The sequence below is a fragment of the Pleurodeles waltl genome, chromosome 4_1 (assembly GCF_031143425.1).
Source record: "Pleurodeles waltl isolate 20211129_DDA chromosome 4_1, aPleWal1.hap1.20221129, whole genome shotgun sequence".
In the NCBI taxonomy this organism is placed as follows: Eukaryota; Metazoa; Chordata; class Amphibia; order Caudata; family Salamandridae; genus Pleurodeles; species Pleurodeles waltl.
The window spans coordinates 539254710-539278841 of record NC_090442.1 but is presented as its reverse complement, the minus strand read 5'-3'; the positions used below and the strand labels follow the sequence as shown (position 1 = coordinate 539278841).

Genomic DNA, 24132 nt, shown 5'->3' with positions numbered 1-24132 from the left:
TCAAAGCTAACCATTGTGTTATGTTCTGAATCCAGAGTTTGTGATTCTCCACACCAAGCACTCTTAGAAAATGGCTACCAGTGTGGATGACATGTGAATCCTACACCTTGTAGGTCCCTGTAAAGTGCTCCAACAGCTTAGAATGGTATGAGAGGTGCTATTAAACAAATGAATTATATGTGACAGAGAGGCTATGGAGAGATGTGAGGCCCTTCTGATTTACTTCCTTTCCTCACCACATATTTATGTGTAAACTCCTTTTCAGATCTGACATACCTAAAAAATAAAAACAGAAATCGCTTGGGAAATGTAGACTCTGACCTGAGGATTCAGCTTTCCTAAATAAGACTTAACATTGAAAAGTTAGTCACCTGAGATGCAGCGCCAACCTTCCCATTAAAATGTTTCTATTCTTGGATATTTTTTTCATTATAAAATAATTCGCTCTTTAGTAATTCGAGTATTTGTTTGGTGTGAACTTGCTTTTGTACTTTTTGCGAATTACTGTTTTAATGTTTGAAATTTAAATGTGGGGGTCCTTGGCTTCCAGTAATGATTCAGTGGTGGTCCTCAGGAGTCAAAAGGCTGGGAATAACTGCCTTAGTGCATACCTTCTGTAATTTTAAGCTATTAAAATAGAGCAGAAGAAAGAAAAGCAAAGTTCCGTTTGTTGCTTTAAACAGCTGCTTTAATTGTGTTCCATGTCCTGACCTGCCTTTCACCTTAGCTGCTGGCAGAAGGCAAGTCAAAACTGGACTGTAATAACCTCATAATAGTCGAGTTCTGACGTCTTTTCTTTATAATCGGTGACTTGATCCATCAGAAGTAGCCGATTATATAGATATTAATGACTGATGTTTATACAGGGATCACAGAATCCCATGTATTAATGCTCCCAGTTTTGACTGATGTAGAGCTGACTTGCCCAAGATCGCACAGAGGAGCAGAAGTGTTATTAGAACTACGGTTTCAGAGCACAGTTTAAAATGATTGTACCTGATTGCTTTTGATATCTCTAGTGCGGTTTCAATTTGCCTGAGGTGAGAGGCATGATCGATACTGTGCACAAAAGGTATGTTCATTCATTTCTCCCTCCTACCTTTATTTGCTTGGTGCATGAAAATGCAAGGTTAATCAACTTGATTTTTTTACATTTGGGCTAAATACTTTGTGAATGTAAATACCAATAAAAAATACTTTCAAACTGACAACATGCCTTATTTTCTCCCTATTTCACGTCCAAACTACATGATTGTGTACATTTGATCGGAGCCTGCATTTCGCAAACAATGGGTGATTTGTATAGGGTCAATTGAGAAGTACCTAAGGCTGTCGCTGTCCTCCCAGAAATGTATTGTCTCCTACGCCCCTGGCATGGATGACCTCCCACCAATTGCAGGTCAGATAGTCACTGATCCGATTCTACAACTGAAGAGAATTGGAAGCTGTCATATTAGATCTAATAGGCTTTTCTCCCTACCTGAAGAGCCAGTCAGTAGTAGTCAGGACCGACAACATGATGGGGAGGGCCTATATAATCAGACAGAGAGGTACAAGATTTTGGTTTTTGACGAAAATTTCAACTCGGATCTGAATCTGGGCAGCAAAAATGGTGGTTTAGATCTCAGCTGACAGGTTTGGTAGAATAATTCCTTGGTCCCAGGAGTTTGTCATAGTTCTGAAAGTGTAAGAAATTGGGTTATTGGTTGAGGGGGGGTGGAAGCCCCACTTGGGCAACAACCACAATCCTTGTCAGGGTGAACCACAAAAGTCACTAAATTAACATGTGATTAACCCTCTGGTAGCTTGGCACAAACTCAGTGATGCTTACCTTGGGGGCAATGTGGAAAGTATTTATGCAGCACACAAACAGTAATAAAGTGAAAACACTACACAAGAAAAATCCCAAACCATTTTAGGAAACTAGAGTAACTTTTAATAAATAAAATTATACCAAAATGTTTAAAAATCCAATCAGTAGAAACGGAAATATGATTTTTTTCAGGTTTTAGTGAAAATAGCACCTAAAAGCACAAAGTGCAACTCGTTGTCATCTGGTTGCGCTAGATCGGGGAAAGTCACAAGTTCAGCCTTACCGCAATGGAGCATGGGCCAGATGCAGGAACCAGTTTAGTTCCCCTTTAGAGTTACCTTCTAAGACTACTGCACAGAGTTAAGTATGCGTTGGAGGATGCCCCAAGGAGGAGGCTGATCGTCACAAACAATCATCATTGTAGCACAAAGAGCAGGTCAGGTGTGATGGCCAGATATCAATGTAGTGCAAAGACCTGGTCAAGCAGACTGTTTTTGTAGCTTCACATTGGTGGACTTTCCATTGTTGTAGCTTCTCATTGGCAGTCATCGCAGGCTGTTTTTGCTACACCGTCAAGTGCATGTCTTCTGTTGCCAGTCACCAGGGACTGCTGTCAGCATGAAGAGCAGGGTTCAGTGGCGCTTTGCATTGGTGGTCATCGTAAACAGCAGTGTTGCACAAACTGTTCCATTCGCTGTAATGAGGAGCCCAAATTTCAGACTTTTCACCTTTTCTTTATAAGGAGTAAACTCTGTTGTCATCCAATTGCCTAGGACCTTTATGAGGCACCTCTTTGGGATCAGATATTCACTCCAGCAGAGGCCAGCAGGACTCGGGTAAGTCCAGTAGCAGGTCCAGTTGCAGCAGGTCAGCTGGGAAGTTACAGGGAGGCCTCTGAAGCTTGTAGTGCCCCTGTAATTCAAACAGGAGGTGAGACAGCTGACCCTTGGGGCCATTCTGGTTAGCCTGGGATGAAGTCTTCCTTCTCAGGCATTAAGGCAGTCCTTCAAGCAGCAGGGCAGTCCTTCTGTAACTTCCACAGGTCCATGAGTGTTCTGAAGAGTGGCTCTGAAGGTCCAATATTTATACTTGGTACCATCCTTTGTGTGGCTGTATTCCCTCTCCTAATCCCAATTCTGGTTCTTGAAAGATCTTCCTCTTCCCTTGGTCAAGTCTCCAAGATGTCTGGGGTGGCAAAAGACAGGGCGGGCCTGGTGCCAGGTTCCTTGGTGTGTGCAATAGGCAAAGTCCTTTTGAGTGTAAGTGGTGCTGGGTACAGCCCTTGTCCATTCATCATGTCAGGATGGCCCATCCTCTCAACACCTAAGCCCTCTTTGGGTTACTGTCGAACAGGGGGTAATACCTGCAGAAGAACAGCGGGCCACAAAGAGTCATTCGTTCCTTTTATTGCTTTGTGCCGCGGCTGTCAGTAAATGGGCAGGTGAAGCAAGGGAGGGAGGATTGAGGCAAAGTTAATGGAAGGATCGAGCCATTACATGTGTTTCCAGGTGGAAGTAAGCTTTGCAGGAGCTGTGTGATGCAGACGCCGTCCCATTGCCCTGTAAAGCATTGTGACTCCCCTAATCCGTAACGTAGTTGGGGGTGCAGCTACCTCATTTTGCACCATCCCAACCTTTTTACGTGTCAGAAGTTGAGCTGGGAGCTTAATTTGCTCTGGTACTTAAGTTTGGAGCAACTAACCCAAAAATATCAGGAAAGTACAATATACAAAAAAACAGCCCCCTTCACTCTTCGGTTGTTCATTTCACTTGAAGGTCACTGCCGCACAGTGCCAAAAAACAAATACTTCTTCTGAATGGCAAGCTCTACAGTAAAAATCACCGTTTCTGCAAAGCTGTGCAATAAAAATCACCGTTTCTGCAGGCTCACTAGCAGAGCCGCAGAAGTGAATGTTAAACTCGGAGAAACAGAGAATGGACATTAAAAGATTCTACACCTGGGATAAGAAAGTTAAGCTTTTTGTAGTAGAGAGGTTGAAGAACCGACGAAAGTAAGGACAGATGAACTGGGGGCTAGATAGAGAACGTCGAAAACTTTACCATCATACTAAACAGAAGGAAGTAACGTTCAGCGTAAGGGAAGGAATGCGCGCACGTTGGGGAGGTATTCAAAGTAAGCTTCGGTAAAGCGGAAATGTGGCGCGCAGGTCCAGGAGGTACACACGCATTAACCCTCGGTAAAGCGGAAAAAATGTAAGCAGATCCGTGTGTTGCACCAAGTAACGGAAGGAATGCACGTAGGTCCAGAAAGTACTCAAAGTAACGTTCAGTACGTCGGACGACATGCTCGCAGAACCAGGAGGTACACACACAAAAAAAAACAGTTCAGTACATTGAAAGGAATGCGCAGGTCCATGAAGTACACAAATAACGATAGGCATGCTCGCAGGTCCAGGAAGAGCACATAGTAACGTTTTGTGCAAGGGAAGGAATCATTAGATTTACAGGAAATAGAGAAAGAAATGTTCAATAAAATGGAAGGAATGTGCCCAGGTCCAGGAAGTACTCAAAGTAACGTTGAGTACAATGGAAGGAGTTTGCGCAGTTCCAGGAGGTACACAAAGTAACGGTAGCAATAAACGCAGGACCACTAAAAGCCCAAAGTAACGTTCAGTAAAAAGGAAGGAATGTGCGCCTGCCGAGGAGGTACACAAAGTAACGTTCAGTACAATGGAAGTAATGCGCAGAGGTACACAAAGTAACATTCAGTATGATTGAATGGATACGCAGGTCAAAAAAGTACACAAAGTAACATTCAGAATAACTGAAGTAATGCACAGGTCCAGGAGGTACCCAAAGTAATGTTCAGTATGATTGATGTAATACGCAGGTCCAGGTAGTAAGTACACAAAGTAACGTTCAGTACAGTGGAAGGTATGAGTGCAGGTCCAGGAGGTAGGCAAAGTAACGTTTAGTACAATGGAAGTAATACGCGGATGTACACAAAGTAACGTTCAGTATAACGGAAGAAATGCGGAGGTGCAGGAGATACACAAAGTACCGTTCAATATAGCAAACTGAGAATGCAAGAGTTGGAGAAAGTACCTATCGGTATGCCGGACCAACATTAGACAGGTACAGGAGTTACTGAGGGTACCAAGATATAAAAAACGCGCAAGGAAACTTCACGGTCAGGAAAGCCAGATAGAAACGTGAGGGTGTGAAGCTTCGGAGTAAGAAAGTTGGACTCCGGACAGCAGACCTTGAGATAACAGATGAACGGGCACGTCTTGCCGAGCTGTAGAAACCGTGAACCACTTACAGAAAGCCGACAGACTTCATAAAGAATTCGCGAACGTTCTCCGGCCTCGTTCAGTGTCCGTAGCCTCTCAAGAAGCGCGCGCGCCGCAGCTCCGCACCCCTCGCGCCAGACTCCGGCGCGGGAACAGGTGCACTTCCGAGGAGGGTAGTTAGGAGGCAGGTGGTGCGCAAAACTATCCGCGAGCGGTAGCTGTCCCGGTCCCCGGGAGCAGGGTCAGTCCTAGAATGGGAGCCGAGAAACCTGGCAGGTGTAGAAAGTTCTACTGGGGCAGAGGGCTGAGGGAGAGGAGCTGCGGGAGTGGCCGAAAGTTACATTACGGGTGGCAAGCAGGGATAGAGGCACTGAAACCTTAGCGTGCGCTCAACGGTAGCCAGAGGACCCGGGGAACGGACGGCGATAGGGGAGTTCCGCTCTAAGACAGGAGGAGGAGAGAGAGGCCGTGATTGCGGAGGTGGGGTGGAGGATGGCCCTGGCAGGGCTAACCTGCCAGCTGCCGGGAGAGGGAGTGACATCAGCAGCCAGGAGGCAATAAGGGGGGGAGCAGCAACAGAGCTGGCTATTCCGATTTGGGCAATTAGCAGGCACGGCCAAGTGCTCCATGCACACCCGACAGCAACATGCAGAGGTCGCCCATAGAGAAGGCCAACCTCTTCTCGAAGATATTCTTCAGGTAAGAGGCGCTGGGGACGGGGCAGCTGCAGGTGCAGGCTGGCGGCTATGCTGCCGGGTCCCAGTGCCCTGTGTGCTGGGCTGTGCCAGAAGGCACCTACCTCCCTGCCATTCCTGAGGAGGGAGCAGAAGTGGGAGTTCGTTCCACAACATGGACTGCTTGGCCAATAGAGTAGCCAGTGTGTCATGGACCATAGTGCCAGGAAGTCACTAGGTCCGCTGTGTGCTGTTTGAATTATGAAATAGAGCAATTATCAGGGTTCAGTGGACCTCCTCAGGTCTGTGGCCTCGGGTGCCACTAAACCTACTGCATCAGTGGGAGCCATGGCCCATTGCGTGGCGTGCCAGGGCCGCAAGGTGCACATTAAGGGCAGTGCTGAAGTTAATTTGCTGCTTTTTCAAGGCTGCGCATTTTTATTCCATTCTGCGCCAGCTGCGGAAAGAATTACCAAGCAGAGCTTGTTTATTTCGAAATTTTGAAGGTGTATAGTACGTTTGCCTCAAAGGCGCTATTTGAACGGATTGTAGTGTTTTGCAACTTTCAAAAATATCCAAAACCTCTGCACAGGATGGAGGTCGTAGTGTGGAGCCGTGTTACCACAGCGTCCACCCAGGCGAGTGCTGTCAGCTTTGTCCTCTGATGTGTTTTCAGCTGAAGTGATGTCACGAGGACAGTGGGTGCGCACTGTGATTAAACGAGCAACCATCTGTCCGTTCTTCAATTATAAAGTTACAAGAAAATGGGACATGACAAAAATAAAATGTCATAAATAGTTAAATAATTCGAGAATGGCTCAAAATAGCTCCCGGGTCAAAATGAATGAATGAGGAAATTGAATATCCATCAGCTGTACGTTTCTTTTGCAACCCTTACTCTGCTTTTTACTCCTCTCAACCTTCTCTCCCGCTTCTCCTCGAATCCTCTCCATTCCTGCTTCTCCCCAGCCACCGAATTCACCTGCCCTGTCTCCCCCGAACACCTTTGCAACTCTACTTCACCACCCCCGAGCTTCTCTCTAGCTATCCTCTGACTTCCAACTTTGCTCCTCTCCATCCATCTTCAACTCCTTACATCTCATGGCTTCTCTCCAGCTCTTCTGCTCCTCATTATCTCCTCCAGAGCAATCCAGCGATTCCTTTCAGCGGCTCCTCTGCCTCTCCACCTGTCGTCTTCCCCCCTCCCCCCTCCCCTAGCTCCACTCCGTCGCCTCCAGGCACCTCTCTTCCTGTCAGGCGCCTCTCTTGGTCCTCTATTGCCAGCACCTCTCCTGCTCCTCTCCATTGCCACTCTTATTACTCCCACACCTGGGTACTTTGCTGGATCTGACAGCGTCACCTTGAGAAGTAAAATACCCAGCACGCAGAGAACCCAGTAGCACTGGAATAGGCACTGGTGCCTGACCTCAGTTAATGGGGATGCTTAATGAGTGCAGGTGTTCTCCAAATTGAGGTGCTCACTGATTGCGTGTACTTACTGAAAAAAGGAGGAGCTGAGGTTGAGAATTCACTGAATGTAGTAATCTTGGCGTTGAGTTAATCCATGGATGGAGTTTGTCACTTGGTGCAATGTGTTACTACTTGGAAGTGCTCACTGGTGCAGGGTCTCACTTGGTGGAAGTGCTCATTCAGTGGAGGTGTTCTGCGGAGGGAGTACTTGCTGAGTGAATGTGCTCTCTCAGGTGTGGTATAACTGGGTGGCAGAGCACTTTGAGAGGACATGTTCATCGAACAGGTTGGCTCCCCAGGTGGAATTGCTCACTGTGTGGAAATACTCATTGTGAAGACGTGTAAAATGAGTGTAGTTCGTAATTGAGTGCTGGTTGAGGGGTGGTGTTGAGTGGGGGTGCTCAGTGAGTTCTTCTGGCACGGGCCTACTTCAGCCTCTCAGTTTGTCTCTCAGGGGCACAGCTCAGTGTCAGGTAGGGCGAATGAACTAAAGTCTGTTCCGGCTTCATCGCTGTAATCCCAGGCATGGGCTACCCAGCTGCTGTTTTTACGGCTGTGTGAAGTGGCCACGGTTCATTTTTTATAGGATGTAATTACTATAAATGACGGCCTTTGGAATGCCGCTTCCGGGCCTTCCACGGACCCAGGCTGCAGGTTCTGAAATGCTAGCTGGGTCCGTGAGTGCGGCTCAGTGCCGCGCATCTTTGCCGGGGGTGGGGGGCTAAGGTGTGCTCTGCCGGTGTAGGTGGCGGTTCCCCCACTGGGAGAGTCTGCCCGGAGCTGGCACCTGGCACACCTTCTGCACTCATGCGTGCTCACTGTAGTAGCGATTCGACCCTGTGTGAAGCAACGTCGCGCACCCGGCCCCACCTGCTTCATTCCATAGAAGGAGGAGTCAGACGCCCTGGCACACATGACTCCCAGCTGCTGGAGGCTGGCAGACTCAGAGGCTCAAACTACAGCAGAAGTAAGAACGGACGACGCGAGCTCCGGCAGAATACCGGCCATTGTCCCGCAAGGTGAAGAGAAGGGAGATGTTGTTATGGTATAAACACCTGATCATGTTAACCAAATAAACATGATCGGTGCTGATGCCAGGGCCTGCACACATCAGCAGCGATAGCGTTTCCTAGCACACAATAAAATCATGGCTACGACCACTGGAAGGACTAGAAACTGCTCCCGCTACTATTTAGCCTAATATTGTTGCAAATAAACGTAACACACGAGTAACACAATCTCTTTCAAGCAGAGGACTGGGTAGACGATGATAAACCGAAACCACAGAGATAAGGTCGAATATAAACATCAATAGTTTATCTAAAACATCTATCGGCTATCGGTCCCTTCTGCGTGAAGAAATGTAGGGGGGTAGTTGTTAATAGTGCAACGGATGCAGGGGCAACGGGGCTCCGTGCTGTGATGGATGTGCCCAAGGTATTACAGCTATGGGTGCCTTTTATGACCCAACCAAAGGGTCATGACACCATTTCCGTTCGTTCTTACAGGCCCTTTGCACCCGGGCTGCGCCACTAAAGTGCCCAGAATCAAGATTGACAACTTGAAACCAATACGACTCATGCAATACATTGGCCTAGGAACCGTTGGGGTGGAACATATTTATTCCACTCTCAGATTTGAGATGGGAGGGGGGTAGAGGGGGTAGAGGGGTTGGACAATATTCCTCCAGATCGTGAAGTGTAAATTCACAGATCAAATGTGGCAGTCAGAGCATGTCTCTCCTAAGTCATGCTGCAAATCTCCTAAATTTCCTTAAAGCAGAAGGAGCAGACTTTGTGACGCATCTTCATTTTGTTATTTAATGACAGTTGTTGAGATGTAGACCCTCTCTTAAAATCCGTCTGTCAACCCAGCAGATTAAGGGAAGACAGGACTCTATTAATAGAGAATGTGACTAACACATTTGGTAACTCGTGGCAACGTTAGCAGAGCATGGGGGTATTTTTTAAATGTTTCTTGTTTTTAAAAGTTCAATAAATGTTAAGAAAATTCGGTGAAATAATCGTATATATTTGAGACACTGAGAAATGTGAATTTTAAACATAATCCCAATTTTTCATGACATTGTTGCCAGAGTCACGTTTTGATGGCTTGGTGCGTGGTGTGGCTTTTAGAACTAAGCCAGACCCCTGGCTAGGTCCTCACCAAAGCATACACTGCCGCCCGTCCCTAGAATTTGGTGTCTCTGAAGTCCTCGAACGCGAGTTCTAAATTTGGTGTTCTATTGGCTACATTGCGTGGCACTGCTAATATCGCTTCATCTCCCCGCGACTTGTGTAAAGTCCAGCAATACTAGGCGCAATTCGTAGCGGGCTGTATTTCGCCCGATGTACAAACGATCCATTTAACTATTGCAAAACGCTATTGTTTCGGGGAACGCACGAAGCCAGCAATGTCACCTTGAGAGCTGTTCACTCATAGAATCGAATCAGTTGTGTAATTTGTTCGTGAATGCACATGTGCCTCGTCAAACCAGATTTTCTGTTTGTTTTTGCCCTTTGTTTAATAATGCTTGCTAATGGGACTGCTTAAAATAAAGGTTCAATCCCCAATGCTTTCGCTAGCGTCTCCTTTCCCTTACACTTTAAGGCCAAGGTATCAAAACGGGCAAGATCGCCTTCTGTTCGAAGGCACCAGTTTCAAATATCTATATCATACAGGAAAAAGGTTAAATCTAGGCGCGCTGGATTCCATGAAAGGCATTGATAAATAACACTGCCGTTGTGATTTAGATTTCGTGATTGGAGAATGGAACATGCTGCACTCGCTCGAGCTGGTCCATGAGAAACTCGAGATCCACATAGTAACACCACACCTGTTTGCCACATCTCACTGCCATAACACCACATCTCACTACCAAACGACTACATCACTCTACCGTACCACTACATAATTCCACTACAACATATCACGATTTGCCATACAAACACAGTACAAAAGCACGGCACGTATCACACTACTATATCACCACATTGACTACCTGGAGCATACCACCATCTCATACTAACATAACGTCGCATCATTCAGCCGCTACATTGGCCCACTTTACCACACATCACATAACACAACTATACCACCACATAATTCAAGCCCACCACCATATCATCACACCTCTGCCTCACAACATATCGCACCACTATACATTGCCCTAAAATAATACCACCTTACACTGCCATACCTCCTCCTCACTCTATCATACACCAGATCCCACTAAAATAGACAATATTCTGACCTACCAGCACATTACACTACCACAACTTCACTTCTCTGTACCAGGCTGCATCACTTTCTAAATTTACTTCACAATTATCATACTATCAGAATAATCTACTATACCACCACATATCACTATCAAAACATCACATTACCACATCACACTATCATAACACCACGTCATCCTACCATAACACCACCTTACTCTATCAGACACCACACCAATACATCACTCTAAGATAACAGCACATCACTCTACTAGATACCACATCACATTACTATACACATTCATCTAATGTTCCAACATATCACACCACAACATACCTACATCTCTGTACAATACCACCTCATCACTCTACCATAAAACCACATCACATCACCATTCCACCACATCATACAGCTATACCACCACATCTCTGTACCAAATCAATGCATCACTTTACCACAAAATTACAAACCACTACCATATCACCACAACTCTGTAATATACCACCACCTCACTCTACCACATCAAACTATCATCACCATCACAACACTCTATCATCCATCAAGTCTCACAAATATGCAACATCGCAATACCATATCACCACATCTCTGTACCATACCAATACATCATTAATCCAGTTCAAAGAGAGCACACTCCAGTTTAACAGGAACACTGTTTCAAATGTCCCAAAAATCCTCCTTTATTAATCATCCAATTCTCCGAAAACACATACAAACAGCCAGCTCATTTCGTTCCTTTGAATATTATGGAACTTCTTCAGGGCTGTAAAATAAGATAAAAACAAAACAATATTTACACACAAGCTACAACAATAATTGTTTATCATTTTTGTACATAGAAAAAACTTATAATTATAGACAAACATAATTGTCCTAATTGCTAATAGAGAATACCACACAATACGTTTCCAGAAAGACAAGTTGTGCTCTGATTGAAACACATACAAAGAAAATTACATACCAAAAACCTCTTAGGTTATTTTGTGGTAGCATTCAGTGTCACATCACCTTGCTTAAGATTCTTTTAACCAGGAAAGGTGAGTAAGTCCCCATTTTGAGACCCTTCAGAATAGCAAAACGTTACCAACTATACAATCCGATGATTAACGGGTGACATTAGAAAGTAGGGATCATATGATAGGTGGCAGATATTGAATATATCACTCATCCTTAAACATCTAGTATGGTGGTCAGGATATGACTGTGATTAGAAAAGTACATTCCCAACACAGGACAACACCATAATAGAACACACTATAATAATATTGTAACATCAACTGTGAATAATGCACAACAAACATCATTTTAGAATGGGATATCATATAGTGCCATATGTATTATAACACTGGTCCCAAAATCTTCAATTAAGTCATCACTATATAACTGGAAAGGTGCAATGCCAATGTAGTATCTTGCACAATACCATTATGTATACAACCATCTGTAGAATATAATGAACACAAGCACCGCTTAAGAATGGCATGTGGTGTGGTAAGTGCTACATATTAAATATACCATTGATCCCCGATATATAGCTATATATGCATTGAAGGAAAAAACAGATTTCGTATCTCCTATTAACAGGGATAATAAAAAATGGTGTAACTCCGTTTCTGTGTTGTGGCCCTGTAGGCAGCATGTTGCCTACAAATCTAAAGTGCCTCATGCTTACTTAGTTCCTGTTCCCTAGTTTCCCCTTTATATCCAAACCGTATTATTACTTGTATGTCCCTTGGCATAATGGCTAGCCATTGGATATTTGGTTTCACCATTCTTTATTGCGCTAATATGCTCATCTATTTTGTTTTTTCGAGTATGCACAGTGGTTCCCACATATATTTTATTACAATGGAAACCAGTCACATATATTACAAAATACATATTGCAATTAATGAATTTACAGATCCGGACTACCCTAGACAAGTTGTGTGAAAATTCAAATTTGTATGCATCCTTAAACCACAAACATTACATTCATTACAGATAAGGAAACCAGACAACTTCTTACTCAGCCAATTTTGTGTTACTAGAATTCAGTATGACATAACTGGGGTCTCGATAGTTCCTTATGGTGTTGGCCCCATGGTAAACTACAGTAGGCCTGCTGTTTAATTTGTGTCTAAGTGCAGGTATGTAATTTAGTAAATGCAAAAGTTTTTTGCATATCTTAAAAATCTCACTGCTAAGCAGATTGTATTGTGTAGTGAGAGCTAGTTTGCTCTTTGGTTTTCTATTTTGTAATGTGATGTTTCTATCTAGTCTCTTGATTTACATTCCCCCTTCTTTAAACCATCATGGATATATTGTCTTGCTAGAAATCTCTTTTTAAGGTTGTCTGCATTCTGCTAAAAAACGTCCTGATCACTACAGATCCATCTTACATGGACCATTTCACCGTATGGGATACTATCAAAAACCAATCTGGGATGTGCACAAGTAGCGTGTAGGATACTGTTACAACAAGTTGGTTTCCTGTATGTCGTACTGTGTACTTTATCAATTTCAACATATGGTTTTAAACCCAAGAAAACGAAAGTATTCCTATTGTGTTCCATAGAGAGTTTAACATTGCATTGATCATCATTAAGCTGTTTATAGTAAGCATGTAATTTTGATAATGTTCCTGGCTATGGCCATATTACAATGGTGTTATCAATGTATTGCCCCCAGAAGAATACATGTTCCATCCAGGTAGTGAATAACTGGCCAAAGAATGCTCCCTCTTATACCAACCAATGATAAGGTAGGCATAAGAAGGAACAAACCTGGAACCCATGGTTGTCCATTGAAGCTGATGGTACCATTGAGCATTGGGCAAAAAACACTTTTTTAGAAATAAATATATGTCTACCATCTCCAAGATCATCTTGCAAAAAGCTCCTTAGAGCCATTATCCCAAACTCCTTTTGGACATAAATATATAAACTAGGCACATCAAAGGTCACAAAGACCATAACATCTGTTTCCCAAGTTATAGCCTCAAGTTTTCCCAAGATATCCTTACTATCACTGATATAAGCAAGTAAGTTGAACAAATTTCTGCAAGGATAAATTCACATACTCTGAAAGAAGCTCCGTAGGAAAATCAGTGCAGGAGATAATAGGTTTTCTAGTGGAAAGTCAGCATTCTTGTGACCCTCAGGGAGTATATAAGTGGAAGGGAAATGAGGGTTGCTAATAAGAAGATATCTATATTCAGTATTGGAGATAAGCCCTGTTTCTTCAATCGAACAGCATAAGGTTTGTCATGGGATTGTGTCCTACTAGTGGATAGCAAGCGGTGTCTGCAAGTTGTCTATCAATTTCAGCCAAATAATCTTGTGTTTTTATCACCACATTATTACCTACCTTGTCAGCTTCCCTGATCACAATGCTAGTATTAGATTTTAAATCCCACTGTGCTTCCATTTCCACCTTAGGCATATTTCTCCTGATTCTAGATGTACGATTCAAACTATTGGTCTCCAATATATGTATGTGTGTTCCCCGGGTTTGAAATTTAGATCTACGTTTTAGTCCACTATCCCCAATCAAATCCTCAAATTTGTCAAGCTGTTCACACAGTCCCTTAAGTGTAGGCATATGATTAGATTCCTACAGGGGCAACATAGTTTGAATGTCTGAAACACCCACAATGGTGTGGATAGTGGTGGGTGGTTGGTAAAGAATAGGCTCAGATCTTTTGTCAATGTCATAAAAAACACTCTAATTTCAACAACCTAAAAAATGTATACAAATCCTCATGGACCTCTGGAAAGTTACATTGTTGTGAAGAGTAGTATCCAAGACCCCTTCTAGTCTCATATTAGTACATGAATTTAAGCTATACCAAGCTATGTGCCATGGTGTAACTCATTGACAGGACCTACTGGGTCTGAAACCAGCCTTGGGTTGCTTGTGTCCCCTCCTGGAGGGTACCTTGACTGGGAGTTCCTACCAGACTTTTCTCATGATGATGATTAGGATCAGTACTGATTTGCATAATGGGGGCCGCTCTCTAGAGTGACACAGTGGGCAAAAAAGCAATAGGTTGATATGCTACCTAGAGCAGTTGCCAGTGCTTTAGACTATTTGCAAGGCTTTCTCCCATCACCGTTCATGTGCCTGAGTTCTCAAGCCATGCCTAGAGCCATGGAACATAGCTGTGCTCCTGTCTGTCTGGGTTCTCAAAGCAGTAGTGTGTCCAGTACCAACAGAGTGAGTGAAAATGTTGTGGCATTACCTCATGTTACCCACTTATGTTCTATCTAGTGCCTTGCTTCCTGTCTTTCTCCTCAGCTCTCTCAATATTTGTGACATTGTGGTGCACTAAAGTTGCTTTATTTTCACACATTATTCGTTCAAACATATTTTCATGCTGGCTGATTCGAGCCTACTTGCAAAAAACGGTGGCTGTCGACTACACATCCTGTAAAACAAACCCCACACTAAACCTAGGCCGTCCTGCCGCAGTCACGAAACAAAAATAAAACAAAGACTGTTGAAGTTTCACCCTCCAAGCCATGTTCAAATGACATACCAAATGAAGCTGGAATAAAATTGCTTGAATTCAGTTGGATATCAGCCCCAACATGAAACATGCTCACTAATTCTCCATACCCTTTAACGATCTTAGAAGAACTGAACACTACATGTTGGCTGAGAGTGACTGCCTCAGAATTTCAACTAAGATCATTCGACAGAGCAGGGAAGATGTTGCTAAATAACACAGCAATGCCTGCAGTAAAGAAAGACAAGGGCAGAATGTTAATTACATATCGATAAAATATCATAATCAATAATGTCCTCGAGACAGAAAGGGGTGAACTCTGGGTCTGCAGAGATAAACAGCTGAGAGAGAAGTGACAGCTGGCATTGCCAAGGAGCTATCCATACTCCCACGCTTCCTTCGGGTCCACAAAGACGCAAGAGAGGAGTGGGGAGGCAGGAGTGATGGCACTGCGGGTGGCTCAGTACCTTGTTGAAGCAGGGCTAGATTGGTAAAGTGACAGCTTCTCCTAATAATGCCACAACAGTGAAACTAAATTGTATTTCTCTCTGTTGTGGTAATATGGCAGTGAACAACTATATATAAAATTTGGTGTTCACATTAATGGCTTTCTATGGAAGTCATACACAACTAACTAAGATGACATATTAAGAGTTACATACTGTACGAAGATTCATATACAGATAGTTTCATTAGGCACATTTCCTAGATACCACGACAACCAATTAAATTAATAACTTGTGTACGTCCATTTTTTCCTATTCTACAGGTCCTTCTTAAGTCCTTTCTGTCTTCACCTTTCACATCTTCTTACCAACTAGACTGCCTGTTGTCACCACAAACGTTTGAATAATTATTCATATAATTTTCATATAGCAAGCACCCTTCTGGCTTTTGCTAGAACACAATCAAGAATCTCACTAGGGAACAGTCACATCAGATAACACAATTTCATATAACAGCTCTAGAGCAGGATTACAGGAATGTGCAAGCATGTTTTTTTTTAAAACCAATCTCTCAAACATAACCTTCTTTGTAACTGGAAAATTGTGAAAACCCATTCAACTGGGGTTGCAAGGAAAGTCTCAGATAACGGGAAAGAGTGTAGAGGTAAGCCAAGCATTTTGTCTTCTGCTTACAAGAATTCAAAGTCACTAGTATCTTGATCTTGTACCACAAAAACAAAAAAGGTTTGCATGCCTCATACACCCACACCTGCCCATTAGGAAGCGCCTATACTGTTCTGTTAACTAATGTGCAACAGTTATTTCTGTTTTCTTTAGAAGTTTTCTTATAAGCATATGGACCGCACGTGTGTTGTTTTCAATTCTATTGTTGTTTCATATGCTTACAACAAAAAAAACAAAAAACATAAACCACCACATCAGCCTGTCTTTGCGATAGCTATTGACACTGTTAATGTTTAAGAAATGACAACTGTGAAAAAAGTCTCAAATGTTAAAATGAAGGATTCAGTCAACATAACGTGCACACTTCCATCGACAGTTCACTGTGCGTAACCGGTGGCTAGTTCTAAGCACTTCTGTTGCTGGCTCAACTCTCTCCGACACCGGCCAAGCTTTGAACTCTTAAAGAGCATCTACTCTCTCCAGCTCCGTCGCCAGGCTTTAAACGGCTGTCTTTGGAACTCCTAGACAACTCCAGAACCGCGTGAGACAGCCCCAAACACTTGATACCAGAGAAGAAACAGGCGCATCGTCTCAACCTCTAAGTCTGTCCATGCACACGGGCCCTGGTACGCATTCCAATGTCCTTCGCGCATGCGCACTGCCCTGCGTACATTTGTACGCACCCTGTTTGCATTGCTCACTGAGCTCCGGGCCGCCATCCTGCACATGTGGCCGTGATGCAGCACCTGGAGGCCGTCGGGGTGGGCGGCGGAAGGGGCTCGAACATTGTTAACATCCGTCTTCCGCTTACTTAGGAAAGAACCGAAAGCCTGGAACACAGATGCTCAAGCCCACGTTTTAGTTTTGCCAGTTACCGGAGACGCCTTCTAGAAATATGCCTATTGTACCTGCATTCGCTGACCGATTTAAAACTATTTATTGCTCTAGACTGTAACACAAATTGTATTGTATTGTGATAGTATTTATATAGCGCTTACTACCCCTGACGAGGCGTCGAAGCGCTTACAAATGCAATTTTGCAAGACGATTTGCAAGATTACGGCTCTTTCAGTTAGTTGTATTGAGGCTGCAAGAAGCAACATCAAATATTTAATAAAGGCTGTGTACCTTAATATGGTGTTCATGTACATTGGTGATCTACAGTTCAAACACGCCATTGAACTCTGGGACCTCCTGGACTCCATAGCACCGGACGTCGCCTTCATCACGGAGACCTGGATGAACGCCTCCTCGGCCCCTGACATCGCCACTGCCATCCCCGAAGGCTACAAGATCTCCTGAAAAGACCGCACCAATCAGGTAGGAGGAGGTATTGCCATCGTCTTCAAAGACTCCATCAGCATCACCACCTCCACCGAAGACACCCCTCTCGCCGCTGAACACCTGCATTTTCAGATTCGCACCGATCCGAGGACCACCCTCAAAGGATCCCTCGTCTACCGTCCTCCCGGGCCACGCGCCCCTTTCAGCGACGCCATCGCCGACTTCATCTCCCCGCACGCCCTCGCCTCGCCGGACTACATCCTCCTAGGTGACCTCAACTTCCATCTGGAACAAAACAACGACCCCAACACCACCACCCTGCTCGACAACCTCGCCAACCTCGGCCTCAAACAACTGGTGAACACCGCCACCCACATCGCCGGACACACGCTTGACCCCATCTTCTCCGCCAGCAAACACGTCTTCTTCAGCCACGCCTCCGCCATACACTGGACCGACCACAGCTGCGTCCACTTCAGATTCCGACGCGAGACCCGCCACCTCTGCACCCAACCCATCCCTCGTCGACAGTGGAACAAGATCCCCGAAGAGCAACTCTTCTCCGCACTCGCCGACAACCAACCCACCCTCACCACCGACCCCAACGACGCAGCCCTCAACCTCACAAACTGGATCTCCAACTGCGCAGACATCCTTGCTCCCCTCAAACGCACGCATCGACAGACCAACACCAAAAAACCTCTCTGGTTCTCTGACACCCTCAAAGAATCAAAGAAAACTTGTCGCGCCCTTGAGAAAGCCTGGCGCAAGGACCGCACCGCTGACAACATGACCGCCCTCAAGAACGCTACCCGCGAACACCACCACCTGATCCGCGCTGCCAAAAGGAACTTTTTCACCGACAGACTGGACAAAAACAGACACAACAGCAGAGAACTCTTCAGCATCGTCAAGGAGTTCTCCAACCCCAGCGCCAACGCCGTCACGCCCTCACAGGATCTGTGCGAATCCCTCGCCACTTTCTTCCATCGCAAGATTAGCGACCTCCACGACAGCTTCGGACACCAGACCCAACCTTACACCACCGAACCGGCATCCACGGCCATCACCCTCAACAATTGGTCCCACATCAACACGGAAGAAACCAAATCCATCATGAACTCTATCCACTCCGGCGCCCCTTCGGACCCCTGCCCGCACTTCATCTTTAACAAAGCCGACGACATCATCGCCCCGCCAGACCGTCATCAACTCTTCTTTCTCTTCTGCTACCTTCCCCGAATGCTGGAAACACGCCGAAGTCAACGCCCTACTAAAGAAACCTACGGCTGACCCGAGCGACCTAAAAAACCTCCGCCCCATCTCTCTTCTGCCTTTCCCAGCCAAAGTAATAGAGAAGACAGTCAACAAACAGCTGACCACCTTCCTGGAAGACAACAACCTGCTCGACCCCTCACAAACCGGATTCCGAACCAACCACAGCACTGAAACCGCCCTCATCTCAGTCACTGACGACATCAGAACCCTGATGGACAATGGTGAAACAGTCGCCCTCATTCTGCTCGACCTCTCGGCTGCCTTTGACACCGTCTGTCACCGCACCCTAATCACCCGCCTCCGCTCCACCGGAATCCAAGGCCAGGCCCTGGACTTGATCGCCTCCTTCCTCTCAAGCCGTTCCCAAAGAGTTTACCTCCCTCCGTTTCGCTCAGAACCCACCGAGATCATCTGCGGCGTACCCCAAGGCTCATCACTCAGCCCGACACTCTTCAATGTCTACATGAGCCCCCTCGCCAACATCGTACGCAAGCACGACATCATCATCACCTCCTATGCCGACGACACCCAACTTATACTCTCCCTCACCAAGGACCCCGCCAGCGCCAAGACCAACCTACAAGAGGGTATGAAGGACGTCGCAGATTGGATGAGGCTTAGCCGCCTAAAGCTGAACTCTGAAAAAACTGAAGTCCTCATCCTCGGCAACACCCCGTCCGCCTGGGACGACTCCTGGTGGCCCACGGCACCGCACCGACCCCCACAGACCACGCCCGCAACCTCGGCTTCATCTTGGACCCTCTTCTCACCATGACCAAGCAAGTCAACGCCGTGTCCTCCGCCTGCTTCCTCACCCTCCGCATGCTCCGCAAGATCTTCCGCTGGATCCCCGCCGACACCAGAAAAACCGTGACCCACGCCCTCGTCACGAGCCGCCTGGACTACGGCAACACCCTCTACGCCGGGACCACAGCCAAACTCCAAAATCGCCTGCAACGCATTCAAAACGCCTCGGCCCGCCTCATCCTCGACATACCCCACAGCAGCCACATCTCCGCACACCTGAGACACCTGCATTGGCTCCCTGTCAGCAAAAGGATCACCTTCCGACTTCTCACCCACGCACACAAAGCCCTCCACAACAAGGGACCGAAATACCTCAACAGACGCCTCAGCTTCTACGTCCCCACCCGCCTCCTCCGCTCCTCTGGCCTCGCACTCGCTGCTGTCCCTCGCATCCGCCGCTCCACAGCGGGTGGGAGATCTTTCTCCTTCCTGGCGGCCAAGACCTGGAACTCCCTCCCCACCAGCCTCAGGACCACCCAGGACCACTCCGCTTTCCGGAGACTCCTAAAGACCTGGCTGTTCGAGCAGCGATAACCCCCCCTTTTTTCCCCTAGCACCTTGAGACCCGCACAGGTGAGTAGCGCGCTTTATAAATGTTAATGATTTGATTTATTCAGGGTTTGATTGGGGCCACAATTAGGCCCGGGCAGTCAAAATAAAAGTGGCCCACAGTCGCAGATCCCAACCTTTTGCAAAACACTGTTTAGTTAGGGGCATGGACCTAAGTTTGTAAACATTTGCGGTACTAAAAGTATTTTAAATCTTATAGGGCCTGTAACTTTTGTCAAGACTGGAAACAAAATTATTCCACATTATTCTCTTGGGTGTTCTTGGAATATTTCTCACCCTGAGATTCCCTGAGAGGCCTCTTCATCCTTAGGCCTTTTACACTCACCCATGGCTTTTTAGATATGCGCAGTACTTTTACACTACTTAAGAGAGGTCCTGTAGTGTAGTGTGCAGAGACTGGCAAAAGGTGTGTCGTTACTTTTTTTTAACTTGCAGGTAGCATCATGCGTAAGTTCTAACAAATGAAATGATGCTAGTGTGTAAATGCAAAAATAAATATACATAGTGTCACTTTCCTCACAGTTTTATATAGCATAAACTTGACACAGGAGTGTTGGAGAGTTTTACAAGAGCACCAGATAACAATACAGAAGGTCAAATTAATTCCTTTTGAGGCTCAGGTGAATTATGTGATTTGCCCAGGATCACAGGATGCTGAGCTGATGCTGAGACTTAAACATGGTTTCTCAGTTTCAAAGTCTGCTAAGGCCACAACCTCTCCCTGTTGACTGCTGAAACAGATATGGGCCAGGCAAAGAAGAACAGCAGAGAGTAATTTATCCCACACTATTCTATGGAGGGGAGGGGACAATAATCAACTGTAGAGTTCCCTTTCTGCCTCTCACTAACCCCCACTACCAAACTCTCAGGTCCTCTTCCCTGCCCTAGTCCTCTGCAAAGCAAATGGTAACTGCTTCCCATCAGGAGCTCTGTCACACCTGGAGAGAGTCGGAGGGGGCATGCTGTGAAAGCCGGAGCAGCCTATTGCCATTCTGCCTATGACAAGTAGCTGGCTGCCCTGACTTCATTTGATGGAGACAGGTTCAGTATTTGTATGTAAAAGCTAGTATAACAGGCTTTAACGTTGTGCACTTGGTGGCACCGGAGAAGGCCAAAGTAGGTTGCACTGTTTAACAGATTGAAAAACCGACCCATTACCTGGCCTCAGGCACAGGCCCATTGGCCGATACCCGATTGCCCGCCTTGCCAATCCGAGGCTGGTCGTATTCCTAAACATCGGTGTTCATATTGTGTTCACTATACAGATTATATTCGTTTTGGGCTATGTAGGAAGTTGGCTCTGTATACACTATCTCAAAGTGAGAGTGTGCACAGCGTCCAAGGGTTCCCCTTAGAAGTTGGCAGTGGCAAAATTAAATAATACTAATGTTCTATTTTGTGGTAGTGTGGTCGAGCAGTAGGCTTTTCAGAGGGTGGTGTCAAGCATTTGTTGTACACACACAGGCAATAAATGAGGAACACACACTCAAAGACTTAACTTCAGGCCAATAGTTTTTATATAGAAAAATATATTTTCTTAATTTATTTTAGAACCACAAGATTCAAGATTTGAGGTAATTACATAAAATACAAGGTACTTCACACAGGTAAGTATAGAACTGTGATTCAAAGCAGTAGTACACACAGCTTTAGTTAAAATGGCAATAAGCTATTTTAAAAGTGGACACTGAGTGCAAAAATCAACAGTTCCTGGGGGAGGTAAGTTTGGATAGGTTTCTCAGGTAAGTAAAGCACTTACACAGCCAGTCTCCTGTGCATAGGCAGCCCACCATTGGGGGTTCAAGGCAACCCCAAAGCCACCGCACCAGCAACACAGGGCCGGTCAGGCGCAAAGGTCAAAGGAGGGCCCAAACCACATAGGCGCCTATGAAGAACAGGGGTGCTCTGGTTCCAGTCTGCTACCAGGTAAGTACCTGTGTCCTCATCCTTTCTAGAGCACTGGGGAGGGACACAAACAGGCACACAAAACACACCCTCAGCGGCACAGGGGCGACCAGGTGCAGTGTGTAAAGTAGGCGTCGAATTTGTTATTGAAAGCAATGGAGGGACCAGGGGGTCACTTAGGCGCTGCAGGCAGGGCACAGGGGTGCTTCTCGGGCCAGCCACCAACTGGGCTTGAAAGAGGGCTGCCTGCTGGACACTCCTGCACTGGAAGGTGGTTCCTCTTGGTCCTGGGGGCTGCGGGTGCAGTGCTTGGCCCAGGCGTTGGGTTCCTTGTTACCAGGCAGTCGCGGTCAGTGGGAGCCTCTGGATCCTCTCTGCAGGCGTCGCTGCAGGGGTGCAGGGGGGATCAACTTAGGTTACTCACGTCGTCATAGTCGCCTGGGAGTCCTCTCTGCGGTGTTAGTTCTCTGGAGCTTGAGCCGGGGGTGTCGGGTGCAGAGTGGTAAGTCTCACGCTTCCGGCGGGAAGAGAGAGTTCTTTGGAAGTTGCTAAAAAGTTGCAAAGTTGTTGCTGTTTTTGAACAGTGCCGCTGTTCTCTGGAATTTCTTGGTCCTTCGGGTCCAGGGCAGTCCCCTGAGTCCTCAGAGGTCACTGGTCCCTGTTGGTTGCATCGCTGTGCAGGTTCTTTGAGTCTGGAGACAGGCAGGTAGGGCTGGGGCCAAGTCAGTTGTCGTCTCCGTTGTCTCTGCGGGGCTTTCAGGTCAGCAGTCCTTCTTGTTGTTCTAGATTGCAGGAATCTGATTTCCTGGGTTCAGGGTCGCCCCTAAATGCTGAATTTAGGGGTGTGTTTAGGTCTGGGGGGCAGTAGCCAATGGCTACTGTCCTTGAGGGTGGCTACACCCTCCTTGTGCCTCCTTCCTGAGGGAAAGTGGGAACATCCCTATTCCTATTGGGGGAATCCTCCAAAACTAAGATGGAGGATTTCTAAAGGCAGGGGTCACTTCAGCTCAGGGCACCTTAGGGGCTGTCCTGACTGGTGGGTGACTCCTCCTTGTTTTTCTCATTATCTCCTCTGGACTTGCTGCCAAAAGTGGGGGCTGTATCAAAGGGGCGGGCATCTCTACTAGCTGGAGTGCCCTGGGGAATTGTAACACGAAGCCTGAGCCTTTGAGGCTCACTGCTAGGTGTTACAGTTCCTGCAGGGCGGGAGGTGATAAGCACCTCCATCCAGTGCAGGCTTTGTTTCTGGCCTCAGAGAGCACAAAGGCTCTCACCCCAGGGGGTCAGAAACCCGTCTCAGTGGCAGGATGGCACAGACCAGTCAGTTCTGCACTGAAGGATTGGGTAAAATACAGGGGACATCTTCTAAGATGCCCTCGGTGTGCATTTTGTAATAAATCCAACACTGGAATCAGTGCAGGTTTATTATTCTGAGAAGTTTGATACTAAAGTTCCCAGTATTCAGTATAGCCGTTATGGAGCTGTGGAGTTCGTTTTGACAAACTCCCAGACCATATACTTAATATGGCCACACTGTACTTACAATGTCTAAGAATAGACTTAGACACTGTAGGGGCATATTGCTCATGCAGCTATGCCCTCACCTGTGGTATAGTGCACCCCGCATTAGGGCTATAAGGCCTGCTAGAGGCTCGACTTACCTATGCCACAGGCAGTATTTTGTGTGCATGGCATCCTGAGAGGGATGCCATGTCGACTTTGCCTTTTTCTCCCCACCAACACACACAATCTTCAATGGCAGTGTGCATGTGTTAGGTGAGGGGTCCCTTAGGGTGGCCCAAACCATGCTGCAGCCCTTAGGGACCTTCCCTGGTCACAGGGCACTTGGTACCACTGGTACCTTTTACAAGGGACTTATCTGTGTGCCAGGGTTGTGCCAATTGTGGAAACAATGGTACAATTTTAAGTGAAAGAACACTGGTGCGGGGGCCTGGTTAGCAGGGTCCCAGCACACTTCTCAGTCAAGTCAGCATCAGTATCAGGCAAAAAGTGGGGGGTAACTGCAACAGGGAGCCATTTTCCTACAGGCTACTAAAAATGTAGGATCATAATAACTCTACAGGTTCTCATGAAGAAAACAATCCACAATTGACCTCTTTTCCGAGACACGTTCTCAAACTGGACAGATAGTTCTACTTTGCGGTGCTTTCGGCACTAGTTGTGCTAGATTTAGTTTAGTGTATGGATACGTCTGAAAG

The 24132-nt window shown here is 46.1% G+C and overlaps 1 protein-coding gene across 1 annotated transcript in view; it reads left to right on the top strand.

The window, feature by feature from the left end:
• The first annotated feature begins 5625 nt into the window (after positions 1-5625).
• Positions 5626-24132, top strand: part of CFTR (CF transmembrane conductance regulator) — a 1002572-nt gene continuing 984065 nt past the window's right edge. Inside the window, exon 1 of the mRNA XM_069228908.1 lies at positions 5626-5765. Coding sequence (XP_069085009.1) covers positions 5713-5765 — 53 coding nt within the window. The 5' untranslated portion in view covers positions 5626-5712. The remainder of the gene's footprint in view (positions 5766-24132) is intronic.